This window comes from Peromyscus leucopus, chromosome 22, assembly GCF_004664715.2.
Source record: "Peromyscus leucopus breed LL Stock chromosome 22, UCI_PerLeu_2.1, whole genome shotgun sequence".
NCBI lineage: Eukaryota > Metazoa > Chordata > Mammalia > Rodentia > Cricetidae > Peromyscus > Peromyscus leucopus.
In genome coordinates, this window is record NC_051081.1 from 35,243,188 (window position 1) to 35,263,493 (window position 20,306).

The window sequence follows — 20,306 nt, forward strand, 5'->3', positions numbered from 1 at the left end:
ACCTGGGCTTGGAGCGCCCCCTAGTGTTGTACCTGCAGAAGCGACGACGGGCTCAGATGAGGCATCCATACTTGGAGACGAAGTGTTCTTGTGCACTGGGGTTTCTTTCTCTTAGCCGGGCTTCTCTGATCCTAGTAAACACCTTGGAAAACCGTGTGGCTTGTTTTCTGCAGTCTGGCATACAGGACCGTTACCTGAAGTCATGCTGAAAGATGACGTCACTGTGGCTGGCATTTAGAGGCGCTGTTTCAAGCTTACGTGATGGTGAAGATTTGGAGGGCAGAGGAGAGGGGGGAAAAACAACCAAGGAACTCTACATTTAAATCTATTAAATGACCAGACCCACAGGTAGCCCAGTGTTATGTACATATATGGCAACGCATTTTAGAAAAGGAAAGAAAAATTGTGATGGGTACCGTGACCTACCTCGGAGAGTGGAGGTGTAGGGGATGTGATCATAGGAGATTTATGTTGTGGCTCCTGCCATTAAAGAAATTTGTGCCCCTTTTTGGTGACAGTCTTATAGAGTTATAGGCATTCACTGGTGTGGTCCTAGCCACCATTTTCAGAAGTGTTCATGCCTCAGCTCTGATGGCGTCTTCTCCACCGCATCCTTAGCGTACCCCTTCACAGGCCCTCTTTGGGATCTCCAAAAGGCACTCCTGATTTTGTTACTGATGATGGAAGGGGACGCCCGAGGCTATGCTGTTAATGACAGCATACATAAGAATTTAAGAGCTGGGTGTGGAAGTCATGCCTGTATTCATCTCAGTCCTGGAAAGTTGAGGAAGGAGAATAACCTCCATTTTGAAACCACTCAGGGGTACCTACTGAGTTCCAGGCCAGCCTGGACTCCCAACAAAAAGAACTTAGGTAAAGCTTGTGAAGTGGTTGCCAGACACTGAGCCCCAAACAGTGTCCTAACAACGGGTACACGAGGTTGCCAAGGTAGGTGTTTCATCCTCTGCCTGGTACAGAGGAGGAAAGGGAGGCGTGTGGAGGTTTCGTGATTCGTCTTGCGTCTACTCACAGTAAGGTCAGGATCTGAAGCTAAGATGTAATAATTCTAAATACGTCACTGTCTCACCCAGCTCGGCTAGCTTCATGTGAATGCGTGGAGGTGCTTGAACACGGCCTTGTTTTTTTAAATCGGGGATGACGTTTATGAAGAAGAGGCTTTGTCCGAGTCACTTGTCCTGATGCTTTGACAAAGTGCCCGACAGGATCAGCTTAGAGAAGGGAGGGCTTCTTTTGGCTCACAGTTTGGGGGTCACAGTCACAAGGATGTCATGTCAGCAGGAGCCCCCGGGCAGCAGCGGCTCACACTGCAGCCGAAGCCGAAAGGCAGAGGGAGCTGAACGCTGGGACTCAGCTCAGCTCCTGCTTTTGACTCGGCCCCGGACGTCAACCCTTTAATCTACGCATGGGTCCTGCCCATATTTAGAGCTGGTTCCCCACCTCGGTTGACTTAATCTTGACATGCCCTCACAGACACGCCCGAAAGTTTGTGTCTATGGTGGTTCTAAACCCCGCCACGCTGACAAACAGTATTAACCACCGCAGATTTCAGTAGAGATTTGAGCATGGGCATGCAGAGACAGGGAGAGAGACATGGAAGGGTCCGTGCTTTCGTGGATGGGTTGTCAAGAGATGGGCTGGCTGGGTCTGCCTTGGCAGGGGCTTGATGTAAGTTACTTGGGGTGAAGCATTCAACTAAAAGGGTGTGGGTAAGGGTGCTTGCCCCAGGACTGACAAACTGAGTTCATCTCTGGGACCCACGTGGTGAAAGCAGAGAACTGACTTCTTCAAGTCTGTTCTGTGTCCTCTACATACAGGCTGTGTCACATGTCTGTCCCCACACACATGTGCCCATACACACACATACAAAAACACAATACATAAATAAATATGCAATACAAAATTAAGCCCAAAGTAGTTTCCCCAGAGTTTGGTTTTTCTTTGGGTGAGCGTCTGAGGGGAGGGCCTGGACCATGGAGCCTGTCTAAAGAAAGCTCTCAGGAGAAGCTGCCTGCTCCTCTGGAAGGCAGGACCTAGGGCACCCAGCCTGCTTCTATTTGCAGACTCGAGAAGCTGGAGAATGAACTTAAGACCAGCCAGGACAAATTTGACGAAATCACGGCGAAATGGGAGGAGGGCAGACGGAAGCGGATTCCCCAGGAACTGTGGGAGATGCTCAACACCCAGCAGGTGCACTGCGCGGGCCTCGTGGAGGACAAGAACAAGCTGATCAGCGAGCTGCAGCAGGCAAGGGGCGGGGCCTCCGTCCCGGCTGAGAGGGGGCGTGGCCTGGTGGTCCTTGGCTTTTCCTGCCTTGCTTTATCATCTAGCCTGTGAACTAATTCAAGCCCGGAGTGGTGATGTGCACCTGTAATCCCGGCACTTGGGAGGCTGCTGGAGGACGATAGCAAGTCCAAGGCGTATGGGCTGCAGCAATGAGATCATGTTGAAAAACAAGAAAGAAACCCACTTGATTGTATTTCTGTTCTAAGAGGAAGCTCCTTAGGTGCTATGCCCGGCAGCTCTCTCAGGAAGATGGTCTCCAGTTCTGTTGACTCCATTCTGTGTGCTCAGCTTCACTCTGTTGATGGTTTCTTTTCTTCTTTCTTTCTTTCTTTCTTTCTTTCTTTCTTTCTTTCTTTCTTTCTTTCTTTCTTTCTTTCTTTCTTTCTTTCTTTCTTCCTTCCTTCCTTCCTTCCTTCCTTCCTTCCTTCCTTCCTTCCTTCCTCCCTCCCTCCCTCCCTCCCTCCCTTCCTCCCTTCCTCCCTTCCTTTCTTTCTTTCAAGATTTACTTATTATGTACACAGTGTTCTGTCTGCATGTATCCCTGCAGGCCAGAAGAGGGCACCAGATCTCATTACAGATGGTTGTGAGCCACCATGTGGTTGCTGGGAATTGAACTCAGGATCTCTGGAAGAGCAGCCAGTGCTCTGAACCACTGAGCCGTCTCTCCAGCTCCTGCTTCTGTATGTCTTACTTCCACTGCTTCTTGTGTCTGCTGGCTGGTGGCTTCCTGACTTCCGGGCGTCTCCCCCATTCTCTCCCCACTCCCCATTCTCTTCCCCCTCCCCCTCCCCCCTCCTACTCTCCCCTTCCTGGTGCCTAAGATTTCTCTTCCTATTTATTTTCTCTGCTCGGCAGCCCCGCCCATCCTTTCTCCTGCCTAGCTATTGGCCGGTCAGCTCTTTATTAGACCAGTCAGGTGCCTTAGGCAGGCCAGGCGAAACAGATGCAGCACATCTTTACATAGTTAAACACACACTCTTACATCATTAAACAAAATACAGCAGTAACACACCTTTACACAGTTAAAGTAATATTCTGCAGCATCAACAAATGTAACACATCTTTGCCTCATTAAAATAATAAAATTCCACAACAGGCCACCACACCTGGATATTTTTTTTTTTAACCAAATCTTTCTATTTAGGCTGGGCCAGCCTTGAGCCCACTATGAAACTAAGTGTGGCCTCAGACTCACTTAGTCACCAAGGCTGAGTCACACTCACAACCCTTCCCTCTCTAGGCCATGCCACGATGCCTGCCTTGATTCCCACTGTTTACAGATTTGAATGGGAGGTGGGGGGTGGGTATGCCTGGAAGCTCTTGCTTCTGTCTCCATCTCTGACCAACTTCTGCCTGTGCCCTTCTCAAGGAGTTAAAAATAAAGGATGACCAGTATGTGAAGGACTTGAAGAAACAGTCGGACGACATCAGCCTGCTTCTGGAGAGGATGGAGGAGCAGGTGAAGAACGTGATGAAGAACTTCCGTCAGGAGCTCTCTCACATCGAGGTGAGGGCTTGTGGGGACGCCTGGAGGACAGCCACACCTGTCCTGACAGTCCAAGGTGGGGCCCCAGTGGCTCCGACCTCTGGCTTTAGGGTTTGTTTGCTCACTCATTCACTTATTCAACAAGTAATAGTCAAGTGTTTACTGTAGGGCAGGCAGCGTTCCAGGGGCGGATGAGACAGCCATGAACCAAACAGAGCCCCCTCTGGAGCCTGGGTCCTCACGGGCGACGACGGCTCCCGCTAAACACGTCAGTTCCTAGGCATTTCATCCGGCTGGTGCTCATAAGTACTGTGACAGGGTTGGCGCACGTGCGGCGGTCAGTTTTGGCGTCACTGTGGCCAGCACCCCAACAAGACAAGTTAAGGGGGGAAGGTCTGGCTTCGGCTGGTGGGTTGGGAGGACTCAGTTTGTCCTGCGGGAGAGGGCGTGGCACCGAGCAGTTGACGGGAAGGCGGGAAGCAGAGAGGACTTTGCCTGGGCTGAAGAGTGTCCTCGTCTCCCTTTCCCCCACCCAGACCCCCCCCAGCCTGTTTACTCAGGGTCCTAAGCTGACGTACCACCCATATGCAGGACGGCTCTTTTCCTAAGTCCGTCTCAGGCTCTCCAGGAGGTGTCGGTTCAAGCTGACAGTAGAGAATAAACCACAGGGAGTGAGCCAGGGATGTCCGGCTGGTGTCTGGCCGTCGAGATGAGAGGTAGGGACAGGAAGTGACAAGTAGGAATCAGAGGTCATTGCCTTGGATTCGAGTGACACGTTCAAGACTGAGATGGGGTTTTAGGTCCTCCAAAAATGGAAGAGAGGCAAGAGGGCTGGGCCCTCTCCTGACTGTCGCTTCCGCAATGGGCAGGTCTTCACCATCTGCAGGCTGTCTTTGTAGCCATGGCATTGCTGGTCAAGGCTGAGGTACACGCTGAGGTTGGCCCTGTGCTTGCCAACCAGAGCACCTCTTTTGCCCCTCGTCCCAGGCCTCTGGTAGGCCGGGCTGTGGGATTCTGGGCAAGCTTCCTTTCAGAATTTATGAGAAGTACGCATTTGCCGACTTCCCAGTCAACTCTTTCAGCAGCCATCTTGGCCACACGAAATTCGGCAAGTCCCCGTTGGCACGCCGCTTCACCTGTATGACTAGGCGCTTGTGTGGCTCCCCGAAAGTTCTTGGGCACTGGCGGGGGGACACCCCCACCCCTGCAGTGGAAACCGACACCAGGATCTTTCCCTGTCTTGGTCGCAGAAAGCCTTTGAGCTAGAACGGCAAGAGTTACTGTCCAATAATAAGAAGAAATGGGAACGAGCGCTGCAGGCTCACAACGCCAAGGAGGTAAAGGGGCGCATGAGTGGGTGGGGGGTGTCCAGGGTGACCTGCTGACCCCGTGGGCAGTACTGGGTATGGCCGGGCCTCGAGCCTCAAGACCCTGGGGTAGGACTCACATGGCTCATGCGCCTTTCTGCGCTTCATCATTAGTCAGTGTGGCCTAAGGCCGAGTGTGTCCGGTGGGTTTCCACCATCTCGTCATTGGCGTCTTGGGTAGCCACTCTGGTCGTAGTATTTGTGGCCCAAGGAAGTGTCTTTATTTTTCCTTTTTTTAAGAGAGGGTCTCATGTAGCTCAGGATGGCCACAAACTCTCTATATGGCCAGTGACCTTGATCCTCTGCCTCCATTCCCCGAGTGCTGGGATCATAGGGATGCAATGTTATTATGTCCAGTCTATGAAGTACAGGGGTCCAACCCAGGGCTTCCTTTGTGCATGCTAAGCAAGCAACTCTTTCAACTGCGTTATCTCCCCAGCTCAGGAAACTTTAAGACACACTTTACTTAGTTATTGTTATTGTTTGAGACAATCTCAAATTGTCTATGTAGACCTGGCTTGCCTGCAACTCAATATGTAGAACAGGCTGGCCTTGAACTTGTGAACATATAAAACAGGCTAACCTTGAACTTGGAACATGCTTAAATCTGATTGTTGGGATTACAGGTGTGTACAATCCAATTTTTTATTTTTTATTTTTTTGGGACCGGGTTTTTCTGTGTAGCTTTGGAGACTGTCCTGGATCTCCCTCTGTAGACCAGGCTGGCCTCGAACTCACAGAGATTCACCTGCCTCTGCCTCCCGAGTCCTGGGATTAATTTAAAGGCATGTGCCACCACTGCCTGTCTGTACAAAATCCAATTTTAAGACACATTTAAAACATATTGTATCACTTTATTTCATAGGTACACAGAACAAAGGAACAACAGGAGTAAGGTGCATCATTATTATTATTTTGCACTGTAAAGGCTAGGTTATAGGGTGTGTTTAACTTCTTTTCAAAATTTATTTTTTAAAAAGATCTGTTTTTTTAAATGAGTAGATAAGTGAGCATACGTGACTGTGTATAGGACCCCAAAGCCAGAAGAGGTCATTAGATCTCCTGGAGCTGGAGTGACAGTGATGTGGAGTCCTGTGGGTGCTGGGAACCGAACTTGGGTCCCGTGCAGGAACATTACTCTCTCAGCAGCTGAGCCATCACTCCAGCCCGTCTGACATCTTTCTATAGTTTCTACAATACAAACCCAGCCAGGACTCTGAGAACTCAAAGCCTTTGAACGCCAGCGGATCTCGCCGTCCGAGAGACTCCCAGGCCGTCTGTCGGGCTCTCTGCAGGGTTGAGTGGGGAGGAGGCTCCTGGATCTGACCGTCTGCCCGCCCTTAGCTGGAGTACCTCATCAACCGCATGAAGAAGGTGGAGGACTACGAGAAGCAGCTCAACAAGCAGCGGGCCTGGGACTGTGAGGAGTACAACACCATCAAGATCAAGCTAGAGCGGGACGTGCAGGTGAGATCGGTCGCCTCTGAGTGTCTCAGCTGCTACCCGTGGGGTCTCAGAGGCAGCTGCTCACTGAGTAGTATTTCTTTCTCCTCCTCCTCCTCCTCCTCCTCCTCCTCCTCCTCCTCCTCCTCTTCCTCATTCTTCTTCTTTTTCTTTCTTCTTCTTCTGGATAGGGTCTAATGTAGCCTAGGCTAGTCTTGAAATCTTGAGTAGTCAAGGATGACCTTGAACTTCTGATCTTCCTACTTCTAAGTGTTGGGAGTTACAGATGATTGTGAGCCACAAATACTTTTATTTTAGGCCCTTCATGCCCTATCTATCTATCTGCCTGCCTGTCTGTCTGTCTGTCTGTCTATCTATCTATCTATCTATCTCTCTCCATCACCTATCTATCCATCTATCTATCATTCTATCATCTGTCTTTCGTCTGTCTCCATCCATCCATCCATCCATCTCTCATTTATCTCTATCATCCACCCACCCATCCACCCATCCATCCACCCATCCATCCATCCATCCATCCATCCATCCATCCATCCATCCATCTGTTTTAGTTTGGGTTTTTTGTTGCTGTGAAGAGACACCATGACCATGACAACTCTTATAAAGAGAACATTTAATTGAGGTGGTGACTTACAGTTCAGAGGTTCAGTCCATTATTATCATGACGGGGAACATGGTGGCGTGCAGGCAGGCATGCTGCTGGAGCTGAGAGCGCCTACATCTTGCAGGCAACAGGAAGTCGAGTGACTGTTGTACTGAGGGGAGCTTGAGCAAAAGAGACCTCAAAGCCCGCCCCCACAGTGACACACTTCTCCAACAAGGCCACATGTGGTGGTAATCTAATTGTACTGAAATATTATTTTGATTGTATGTTAATAAATAAAGTTGTCTGGGGGTCAGAGCTATTAGAGCCATAGCAAGAGTGTGGCGGTGGTGGCACACGCCTTTAATCCCATAAGATCTCTGTGTTCAGGGTCAGAGCTATTAGAGCCATAGCAAGAGTGTGGCGGTGGTGGCACACGCCTTTAATCCCATAAGATCTCTGTGTGTTCAGGGATACAGTCAGCATTGGAGACATATACCTTTAAGACCTAGGGGGCTGTACATTCAGACAGTGACGAGGCAGTCATGTGTTTGGGTTTACAACCAATGAGAAGGCAGAACGACATACTATAAAAAAACAAACCGACAGGAAGTAGGTCTCTTTTCGAGAAGCTGGGACAGCAGAAGGAAGGGTGAGATTTAGCTCTGAGCTCTGACCTCTCGACTTTCTCTTTTACATTGTTTCTGTGTTTCTTATTTAATAAGACGGTTGGTTACATCTACATCTGGCGCCCAACGTGACAAGAATCCATTAAAAACTGCTTGGCTTGGCGGCAGGTCCGCTTTCCCGCAAGGGCGGCAGGCGGCCCGTGGCGGCGGCGGCGGTGGCACGCGGCGGCCGGCGGCGATCGGCTTCTTAGTCCGAGCCTGGGTCTAGTTCTGCTTGACCTCAGGCTGGACTATCGGTGAGCTGCTTGCTTAAATCCTGCTTGCTTAAAGCCAGTGCTACAAACAACTCAGAGTTGCCCTGCCGAACAGGCCCTGCCTGTAAAGCCAACGCACGTGGTCGGAGCTTAAGGAAGCCAGACCCAAGCCTTGATTCAGCACAAGAGGGAACACGTGGCTGCATTTAAACTTTAGCCAGCTACGCTTTCTTGCGCTCGCTCGCTCGCGCTCTCTCTCTCTCTCTCTCTCTCTCTCTCTCTCTCTCTCTTTCTCTTTGGATTTACACCTGGGACACTAGGTGGCTGTTTTGAAAATCCCCTCGGATTTCTACTGTTCTACGCAGATTTGGTAAGTCATAATATATCAGATATTTTAAAGGAAACTATCTAAAAGAGAATTTTTTTCCACGTTTAAAAAAAAATGGGTTTTATGTGTACATTGGAAGAAAATTGGTTTTTGTTTGAAATTTTAGGCAGTCTGGCAATGGAACAACTATATAATATTAGTATTGGTGGAATTATGCACCTTATCACTATAATAATCCACATTTTAATATTTAAAAAGATAGTCAATTTAAGTGCCAGGATAACAGCTTTAGAAGAACTTGCTAAACCTGTAAAAATTCAGACAGAAGAAATTAACAGTGAAGTTGTTTCAAGTCGGGATCATAAGGTTGCAGAAAGAAAGCCTGTTTTCACACAGTCACCCTTAATTTATCCTGTAACCGTACAGCAGATGCCTGATCAAATGGCTACACAAAATAATTGGGCTCCAATTGAAATGTTGGATTTAAAAAGGTTTAAGGAGGCAATAGTATCTTATGGCATGCATTCCCCATATGTAAAGCAAATGTTAAACTCTTGGTCAACATATAATAGGATAGTACCACAGGACTGGTGGACCTCGCACAAGGTGTTCTGGAACCCAGCCAGAGACTTCAATTTCTGACTTGGTTTAAGGAGGAGGCTAAAAACATAGAAAAACAATGGAGGAATAAAGGAATACAAGTTTGCCAGGATCAGCTTATGGCGAAGGCCAATATGCTTCAGCACAAACACAATGTTTATATGATGTCCAAACCCTAATTTTATGTCGAACGGCAGCCTTGAATGCATGGGACAAAGTTGAGGAACCAGGAAAAAAATCTGAGTCATTTACAAAGGTGAAGCAAGGCCCAAAAGAGTCTTTTACAGATTTTTTACAAAGACTGGCTTCAGCAGTAAAGAGAATGGTCTCAGATTCAGAAGCTAGTAAGGCAATAATTGAATCTTTGGCCTTTGAGAATGCGAATGCAGCATGCAAAAGAATAATCAGGCCATTAAGGGCAAGATCTGCACCTATGGAAGATTGGATTAGAGAAACAATTAATGTTGAAGCTGATGAGCATGATGATACATGGTAGGAGAAGTAATTTCAAAAGGTTTGAGGAGTGTTAGATGTTTTGGATGTGGAAAGCAAGGACATTTGAAAAGGGACTGTAGACAGGTCATTCCCAGAAACAATGTTTCTTCAAGGAACAATGGCAACAGAAGGCCCCTTCCTTCTGGAGTATGCAGAAGGTGTGGTAAGGGAAAACACTGGACCAACGAATGTAGATCAACAAAGGACAGACAGGGTAATCCTTTGCCTCAGTCTTCGGGAAACTCCCAGAGGGGCCTCGTGCAGGCCCCCAGTGCAAATCCAGTTCAAACCTTTCCTGCAGCCATAGAGGAAATGCCTGCTCTGGAGAGCGATTAAATAACCAAATGCCTATTGGAATAAATCATGCTGGTCAGGATGATGAAACAGAGAGAATAGAAAATTCAGGAGAAAACATAAAGAAAATTTTTTGGCAAACTTCTATTAATGAACAAAGACCAAAATTAACAATAAAAATAAATGGTGTTTTGTTGTCTGGTCTGGTAGACACAGGTGCGGACGTTACCATAATTGCACCAGAATTTTGGCATCCAACTTGGCCTCTTCAGGAGGTAAACGTTCAACTGTTAGGAATTGGGACATTATCTCAGGTGAAACAGAGTGCAAGATGGCTTGAATGTATAGGTCCAGAAGGACAGAGAGGAAAATTAAAACCATATGTGGCTAACATAACTATGAACCTGTGGGGTCGAGACTTGTTGCAACAATGGAATACTCAGATTAACATCCCTCCAATCTCAGAAACAAATCATAAACTAGCACATGTTACTGAGAGAAATATTAGAAGATATTGTTCTAATGAGTGGTCACCAGCCATCCATATTATACAAGAACAGGGCACAATAACTGATGATCTTCCAAAGACACCAACAGCTCTACCTTTAAAATGGTTAACAGACAAGCCTGTATGGGTCCAGCAATGGCCTTTAACAACAGAGAAACTCCAGGCTTTAGAAGAGCTGGTAGAAGAACAGTTAAATGCTCAGCATATTGAAGAATCAACCAGCCCTTGGAATTCTCCTGTATTTGTTATTAAAAAGAAATCTGGTAAATGGAGAATGGTAACAGACCTTAGAGCAATTAACAAAGTAATTCAGCCAATGGGCTCTCTACAATCTGGGATGCCTTTGCCTACTCTGTTACCAAAAGGATGGCCTCTCATAGTTATTGATTTAAAAGACTGTTTCTTTTCAATACCCTTACAAGAAAAAGACAAAGAAAGATTTGCTTTTACAGTGCCTACTTATAATAATTCTCAACCGGTTAAAAGATTTCAATGGAGGGTCCTCCCACAGGGAATGTTGAATAGCCCAACTCTGTGCCAATATTTTGTACAACAGCCATTGGAAGTGATACGTAAAAAATTTCCTAAATCTATAATTTATCATTATATGGATGATATTTTACTAGCTGACTCAAATGCAGATACTTTAGAAATAATATTTGAAGAAGTAAAGAAAATTTTGCCTTGCTGGGGATTACAAATTGCTCCTGAAAAGATACAAAGAGGAGATTCTATTAATTATTTAGGATATAAAATAGAGCTACAAAAAATTAGACCCCAAAAGGTGCAAATTCGGAGAGATAGACTACAGACTCTTAATGACTTTCAAAGATTATTTGGAGATATTTCTCATCTACGAACTATTGTTGGGGTAAAAAATGATGAACTGACTAATTTGTTCAGAACCTTAGAAGGTGACAAGGACTTAAATAGTCCAAGAGAATTATCACCTGAAGCTGAGAAAGAATTGGCCTTGGTAGAAAAGAAAGTGCATGAAGGACACGTGGATCGTATTGATCCAAAGCTGGATTGCATTTTGGTTATTTTACCTTCTAGGCGTTCTCCTACTGGAATATTAATGCAGAGGGAAGATATTATATTGGAATGGATATTTTTACCAAATAAACCAAATAAAAAATTAAAAACTTATGTGGAAAAAATCTCTGACTTGATTTACAAAGGAAAACTGAGACTTCGTCAATTAGCAGGCATAGACCCAGCAGAAATTGTCGTACCATTAACTAAGGAGGACATTGAAAAATTATGGACAGAAAGTGAACCTTGGCAAAGAGCTTGCAGTAATTTTTTGGGAGAAATTAACAGCAAATATCCCAAAAGTAATAGAATTGATCTTATAAAGAGAGCTGATTGGATCTTGCCTCGAATTGTACGGCAAAAACCCATATCTGGAGTTCGTACATTTTATACAGATGCCAACAAAGAAGGAAAGGCAGGTTACAAATCAGAAAATTTAAGTAAAGTGGTTCAAAGTCCGTATAATTCAGTTCAAAAATCAGAATTGTATGCTATTCTGTTGGTATTAATGGATTTTTCAGAACCTCTCAACATAGTAACTGACTCTCAGTATGCTGAAAGAGTGGTGTTACATATTGAGACTGCAGAATTTATCCCTGATGCTTCAGAATTAACTTCACTATTTATTCAATTACAAGATACAATCAGGAAAAGGAATCATCCTTTATATATAACTCACATTCGATCCCATACTGGTCTGCCAGGCCCTCTAGCACAAGGCAATGATGAGATTGATAAATTATTGATAGGAAATGTGCTGGAGGCCTCAGAATTTCATAAAAAACATCACGTTAATAGTAAAGGTTTAAAAAAGGATTTTTCCATAACCTGGCAACAAGCCAAAGAAATAGTAAAGAAATGTCCTACTTGTTCCTTCTACAATCAAACGCCATTACCAGCAGGATGTAACCCAAAGGGTACTCAGAGAAATGAAATCTGGCAGATGGACGTGTTTCACTTTGCAGAATTTGGAAAATTGAAATATGTACACCACACTATTGATACTTATTCAGGATTTCAATGGGCAACTGCTTTGAGTTCTGAAAAGGCTGATTCTGTAATCACTCATTTGCTAGAAGTTATGGCCATCATGGGTATACCTGCACAAATCAAAACTGACAATGCTCCATCATATGTCTCTGTTAAAATGAAACAGTTTTTTGCTTATTACAATATAAAGCATATTACAGGCATACCACATAATCCTACAGGTCAAGCAGTTATAGAAAGATCAAACAGAACTCTAAAGGATATGCTAAATAAACAGAAATGGGTAACAAAAACCCCCAGAAATAGACTGCATAATGCTCTTCTAACTTTGAATTTTCTGAATGCCAATGAGAAAGGAACAACAGCTGCAGAGAGACATTGGATAATAGAAAAAACTACAGAATTAAATCAGCCTATATACTTTAAGGATGTGCTGACCTCAGAATGGAAACCAGGGTATGTATTACATTGGGGACGTGGTTTTGCTTTTGTTTCTACAGGAGAAGATAAGCTGTGGGTACCATCAAAATTGATAAAGTTTCGATTTGAACAAGAGAGACCTCTTAATTGAGGAGGTGATAGTTCATCAACCAGCATGAACATCCAATTTAAACTAACTTGTATCAATAAAACATGCCTTTTCATTTAATCAGATAATAACTTGCCAAAAAGGAACATCCCCAAAATTAGTCTTGGGGAAAGGTTTTTGTTTTTGTCTTTTAGGAAAATGAAGGTTAAGGAATCTGAAGAACACTGGACAAATGAGACAACTGAAGAAAAGGGACAAATCATCTATCCCAAGAAACAGAATGAAACGGTGTATGGGTATATATTATCTAAAAAATTTTATGTCTTCCTAAATGTTTGTTTCTGCTTTTCTCTAAAGATTTAACACTATTGGTTTTCTAATAGTCCCAGTTCAATTAAAATTTAAAGCTGACTTTGGAGTTGGAGAATGGCTCTCTCCTTCTTTAAAATCAAGCATGTTGTTAAAAGGTAAATGCAAACTCCCTGTATCATGCCAGAATAAGAGCCATCTTCTGCTATGGTACAGGACAAAAGCAAAATTAATTAAGGGACTATTCTATTACTAATCTCAACTCTTTGATTCTATTCTGATTCTTTAAACTTTTCTCAAAGTATAAATTTTATATCAAAATTTATAAGATTAATATATATATATACATTTTAAACTTTGTTAAGATATGAATGGTCACATAGAGTACTAACTAATTCTAGAAAAAAGGCTAGCTGCATATATATGTTTTTGTGTTCGAGTCTCTTATCAGTTTTCTGCAGGAAATCACGGCCAGGCCTAACATCAACTGAAGTCTACAGAAAGAAGATGGGGCCCCACAACAACAAAAATTCCACGTGGACAATAATAATATCATTAAGCTGACAAACATCATCCACAGATCAGCTTTGAACTACAAGGTGCTCAGAGCAAATTTGAGATGACTAGCTGAGATGATCCAGTCTCAAAGACTACTTGAATAAGGACTTGAGATAAACCCTGAACTTTGGCATTATACACAGACTGGATAATGAAGGATATAGTTACCTCTCCTAGAATTTGACAATTAACCTAAAATCTTTCTTTCAGGATAAAGAAAACTTCGCCCATACCCAGCAGGAAGCAATTTTAAGAATACGACGCCCACATTCCCAAAGAGGTGGTGTGGGCAGGTGGTTTTTTGGTCTTTTTAATGGGTTTTGGGTCTGGGATAATTTTCAGTATTTAGGGGGTTGGTTACAAGTTATTGTCAAGGGTTAAGAAAAAGGCTAAGCAAAGGAGATTAGATTTAAGGTTCTTGTTTAAAAAAAAAAAAAAAAAGAAAGAAAAGAAAAAGACAATTACTAATTTTAAATACTTTACATTGGATTGGATTGTTTTATATTGTATACAAATTTGAAACTGATATTGTTAGAAAATGCTATATGTATATTTCTAATTGTATTTATTCCATCCATTTAACAATGTAATGCAAATTTCTGATCCTTGAATGTTATTATTATCAACTATTAGGATATAAAGAAATGAAAGCTAGTAGTTAGACATTATCATAGAACTTGTAGTCAGATTAGATATGTTTTAAAAAATTAAGCAGAGATGTTTTAGACAGGTCATCTTCAAACCCTTCAGAGATCTACAGAATATGGCATTTAAAATGTTTTAATAACTTAGAAAATTTTTCTTTTTTGAGACATGTCAGCTCCTGGCAGTACTAATCTACTTCAGAGAAAATATGGGCATTGAAGAAACTGCATAAGGAGTCAACTTCCTTGTGGCAAAAGTTAGCCACTGGACAACAAAGTATCCTCGAATCAACAGGACAAAATGGACAGACAGAACACGAAACAAGGGACTACTGATTCTTGCCAAAACAAGTGTGGTTATGGCTTTATCAAAAGGCATCTTCTGAGGCCAGGACAATACGGCCCCATCCCTGAAATGGCCTTCGCATCCGGAAAAGGTACGGTGCCCTTTTCTTCAAAGCAGCTTAACAGGCAGAGGGCCAATGGATTCTGTTGTACAATGGAACAGCAGCTGAAAGCTCATGCCTCTCGAAAGTAGACTGGCATTTAATAGAGGGATGTGGAGAAGAAGGGGATGCTGAGATGAAGCCATATATACACAGCCAAGAAGAATGGACAGCTGAATTAAAAAACTGTCAACAATTTCCAGAATTTAAAATCCTGAATCATGACAGGACACTAGTGGAATTCAGGTGTTTCTGGTACGTGGACTGCTCTCACCCAATGTGAGGTTGAACTGTTGACCTTGTGTACATCCTACTTCACAAATGAGTCTGTCAGATACACTAAGCCTATAGGCTGAAGATGATGCCCCAACACTGCGGAGAAACCTCAGGTGACTGCCCAGGCAGCTGGCTGTTTCTGTCAACTCACAAAATTTTTTGGAAGTTGCTTGCATGCACTTCCTGTTTTTATTTTTGTTAGCTAATATTATTCCCTTCTTGGGTCTCTGAGGGAGTTGAAGATTAGTTAGTTATGGTTGAAGATTAGTTAGTTATAGTTGAAAATTAATTAGGATAGAAAGTGCATTAGATACATCTTGGATTTACCAAAATAGGATAGATAATGGAATTATTTTCTCTGATTTGTCAAATACCTGTTTAGGTATTTATTACTTGTATATATTGTATATAGTTATTGTACTTTTGTATATAGTTTTTCTTTTGTTAGTTATAACCTTTTGCTTTTTTTTCTTTTTATTAAAATAGAAAAGGGGAAATGTGGTGGTAATCTAATTGTACTGAAATATTATTTTGATTGTATGTTAATAAATAAAGTTGTCTGGGGGTCAGAGCTATTAGAGCCATAGCAAGAGTGTGGCGGTGGTGGCACACGCCTTTAATCCCATAAGATCTCTGTGTTCAGGGTCAGAGCTATTAGAGCCATAGCAAGAGTGTGGCGGTGGTGGCACACGCCTTTAATCCCATAAGATCTCTGTGTGTTCAGGGATACAGTCAGCATTGGAGACATATACCTTTAAGACCTAGGGGGCTGTACATTCAGACAGTGACGAGGCAGTCATGTGTTTGGGTTTACAACCAATGAGAAGGCAGAACGACATACTATAAAAAAACAAACCGACAGGAAGTAGGTCTCTTTTCGAGAAGCTGGGACAGCAGAAGGAAGGGTGAGATTTAGCTCTGAGCTCTGACCTCTCGACTTTCTCTTTTACATTGTTTCTGTGTTTCTTATTTAATAAGACGGTTGGTTACATCTACAGCCACACCTCCTAATAGTGCCACTCTCCTTGGGGGTCGTTTTTTTTTTCAGACCACCACGCTGTCTGGTATCTTTTGTTCTGGGGATTGAATTTAGAGTGTCATGCACACTAAACACATGCTCTACCCCTGAGCTACATCCCTAGCCCTCTTCTTACTTTTTATTTTGAGACAGTCTCAAGTTACCCAGGCTAGCCATGAAGTCACCCTGTAGCCCAGGCTGGCTTTGAAATCATGGCATACCTGCCTCATCCTTAGGCTGAGGTTGTAGGCTTATGCCACTAGGCCTGGCTGGTCCGTGCTCATTTTAAATCGTAAGCGCAATTCTCACTAGGAGCCGTTGTCTTGAATACCGGGATGGTAACCACAAAGCATGTGCCAGGCACAGTGGCAGTTAATGCAGGGCCGGGGATGGAGCCAGGGGTGTGATGGTGCGTACCATCCATCACGTGCCAGAATTTACAAGGAGGAGGCAGAAGGATCAGCACGTTGTCTTTGGCTACACAGTGAGGTGGAGGCCAGCCTAGGCTACATGAAAACCTTATCAAAAAAACCAGCAAACAAACACCAATAAGCTATGCTTAATATATAGCAGTCAAGGATGGCTGTGTTGAGACTAAAACCGGAGATGATTGACAGTGGGGCACTGGTGTGGAAATTATGTTAAACACAGAGAACACCAATGACCAGGTGTGCAAATCACTGTGCCCTACAGAGGTGGACTGTGGGAGACACAGGTTTCTGTGAATTGTGCGGGATCCTTGGCTCCACTGCCAACAACCCCCATATGCCATTGCCTCTGGGACCCCAGTGGGAGATGCCTTGCATCTGCGACCTGGTGGAGCCCGAAGGGCTCGGGGCTGGTGCTGGGCACTCAGCACACTGGCAGTGCCCAAGATGTTGGTTCCTGGAATTGCTCTCCAGCAAAACCAGGAGCACATGTTTGGAAGAAGCACGAGGAAGCAAAAATGGCCAACAAATAGTCAAATGTGTGCAAGTGGAGATGCAAATCAAAACAATCGGATGGCGGTTGCCGTGGTTTGGTTGCCTGGGTCTGGTTGCTTTGGGGTTTTGCTTATAAAATCAGCATAGTTAAATTCTTCCAGATTACAGAGGGGGAAACCGACAAGTCCTTCCGCTCTAAGATTTCTTTGCGGTATCCAGTGACGTGAGACCATGGAAGTGGTTCACAGAGCTAGCAATGTGCTACCAAGGGCTGCAGAGATGGCTCAGGGGTCAAATGTACTTGTTCTTGTGGAGGACTGGGCTTGGTTCGCAGCATCCACGGGGTGACTCTCAACTGCCTGGAACTCAGACTCTGGCCTTCACCTGCACATAGAACATATTTACATGCAGGTGCTCACACATACACATTTAAAAAAAAGATGGTGCTGGAGATGTTCCTGTGCGTGCGTGTGTGTGTGTGTGTGTGTGTGTGTGTGTGTGTGTGTGTGTGTGCACATGCACGCACACTCATGTGCATATACCATGATATAGACATAGAGGTCAGAGGACTTACTTGTAGGCTCAGAAATGACTTCCAGAAGTTATTTCTCTCTTGCCCCTGTCCCCCCAACCCTTAAATATATTTCAAAGTATGACTCACTGTTGGAATGATCACCTAGTGTGTACAAGGCCCTGGATTTGATCCCCAGTACCATTTTCTAAAAAAAGGCAAAAATATTTTGAAATGTATGTAGGAAAATACATTTTTTTCTGATATAATCTGCCTTTAAAAATGACATTTTTGCTGGGTGGTGGTGGCGGCGGCAGCGTATGCCTTTAACCCCAGCACTGGGGAGGCAGAGGCAGGCGGATCTCTGTGAGTTCAAGGCCAGCCTGGTCTACAGAGTGAGATCCAGGACAGGCACCAAAACTACACAGAGAAATCCTGTCTTGAAAAACAAACAAACAAAAACTAAAACAAAAACAAAAGACATTTTTGGGGCTGGAGAGATGGAGAGATGACTCATTGGTTAAGAGCACAGGCTGCTTTTCTAGAGGACCCGGGTACAATTCCCAGCACCCACAGGGCAGCTCACAACTGTCTGTAACTCAGATACCCTCGTACAGATGTACATGCAGGCAAAACACCAATGCACATAAAATAAATTATTTACAAAAAAAGTGAAGACAGCCAGGGCCACACAGAGAAACCTTGCCTCAAAAAATCAAAGAGTCAGTGAGTTCCAAGTTCAGTGTCTTTAAAAAAAATAAGGTGGAGAGTGATTGAGGAAGAAAAACTGATGTTAACCTCTGTGTTCCACACAGGCATGCAATCCCGCACACACACGTGAGCACACATAGATACCACATACTTGTAAACAAAGTAACTAATACATTGAAGATTTCAGCATGTAGACCAGGCTGGCCTGGAACTCACAGTCCCTCTGCCTTGGCCTCTGGCTGGCTCTGATTGTTCCAGCCTCTCTACTCAGGTTTCTACAAGCCAACAGAGTGACCTTTCTACAGGGTAGGGACTCCGCCGCTCAGCAGCCTGAGCGACACCTCCTTGACTTGACGATATTCTGAATCCTCAGCTTGGCACGGCTCAGCTGCACAGCCCGCTTCCTCTCTAGTGGTCGTTGCCTGGTGTCTTGCATCCTAAAGTGCTCACGGTCTCTCCCGGCATCTCTGACCCTTGCTTCTGTGTCTTGGGCGCCAGTTCCTCTCCCCAGAGCCTGGGGTTCACTTGTCACCTCACTGAGTCCTACCCATCCAGCTCTCAGCAGACATGAGGGTGCCATCTCCTCAGGGCTGTTTCCTGGTCTCTCGAGGTCAAGGGCTTCTGACTGAGGAAGGAAAGTGTTCCTCTCTGTGGCCTGCATAGCACCCTCTGTGTACTTTGAATGCCCTTTTTTTCTTTTTTCTTTGAGATGGGTTTCTTTGTGTAACAGTTCTGGCTGTCCTGGAACTTGCTCTGTGGACTGGGCTGGCCTCGAACTCGCAGAGATCCATTTGTCTCTGCCTCCCAAGTGCTGGGATTAAAAGGCGTGTGCCACCACCACCTGGCTTGAATGTCTTAACATGGATGTGTACTTACTGTTTCAGACCTAGATGGGAACTATGATTTTTCAACAGTGGTTTCCCAGAAGCATCTAGAAAAAAAATGTGTGACATATATTAGTCACACGGTAGATAGAAACTGACCTGTCAGATGCCTGTCTCCTTTCTCTGCTCCCTGATTGTGGTATTTTAAAAGCAGCAGGAAGGAGTCACACCCTACAAAAGGGCCCATGTGGGCGGTTTATTGAGGGGGAGGGAGGGGCGAGAAGGGGGCAGAGACAGTCCCTGGGGGTCGAGAGCAAAGGAAGAGAGACAGACCGACCGACCAGAGGTGTACAAGGCCCGCCTTTTATAAGGAAACATGGCGAATGTGCACAGGAGGTGCCCTTAGTGGCTGCAGCTGAGGTCTATCCTGTCGGGACCCTAAGGGCAGGCCAGTGCAGATGCCTAAATGCTAACACTGATCTCTGCACACTGTGAATAGGCTGGCCCATATTACCACCCCCAGGGAGCTACCCACCAACATGCCTTCCACCACGAAGGGCTGTATCCTTTCTCCCTTGAGGAAAATAATGGTGTCTGTCCTCTTACATGAACCTAGGATGCTTTCCACTGATACTGCTACTCTGGGAAACAAAACTGAGGAAAATTCTGATTTTGTGGTAATTATTTTCTGGTGTTTTTAAAGGCAGCTTTTTCATACTTTTTTATTAAAGGGTCTGCACTGGGAAATTCTCGACACACTCTTTCCTCTTTGAGTGTGCAGGTTTAGTTGTGGGATGATTGATTTATATTTTATCCATTTGTCATTTTATTTATTTATTTATTTATTTATTTATTTATTTATTTATTTATTTATTTATTTATTTATTTTTCGAGACAGGGTTTCTCTGTGTAGCTTTGCGCCTTCCCTGGATCTTGCTCTGTAGACCAGGCTGGCCTCGAACTCACAAAGATTTGCCTGTCTCTGCCTCCCGAGTGCTGGGATTAAAGGCGTGCGCCACCATCGCCGGGCTCCCATTTGTCCTTTATTTCACCTCTATCGACACTTCCTTTTTCTCCCTAGATTTATTTTGTTTTCGTTCTTGTTTGCTTGTGTGTCTCTGTGTGTATGCACATGTGTGTGCAGGTGTCCGCAGAAGCACTGGATCCCCCAACATGTGTGCTGGAAACCAGGCTCCCGGTCCTCCGTAATGGCAACACGT

At 44.6% G+C, this 20,306-nt stretch overlaps 1 protein-coding gene across 1 annotated transcript in view; it reads left to right on the top strand.

Moving 5' to 3' along the window:
- Drc1 (dynein regulatory complex subunit 1) overlaps window positions 1-20,306 on the top strand; it is a 42,579-nt gene that overhangs the window by 10,422 nt on the left and 11,851 nt on the right. The window contains exons 4-7 of the mRNA XM_028874320.2: window positions 2,082-2,265; window positions 3,674-3,811; window positions 5,041-5,127; window positions 6,502-6,624. Coding sequence (XP_028730153.1) covers window positions 2,082-2,265; window positions 3,674-3,811; window positions 5,041-5,127; window positions 6,502-6,624 — 532 coding nt within the window. The remainder of the gene's footprint in view (window positions 1-2,081; window positions 2,266-3,673; window positions 3,812-5,040; window positions 5,128-6,501; window positions 6,625-20,306) is intronic.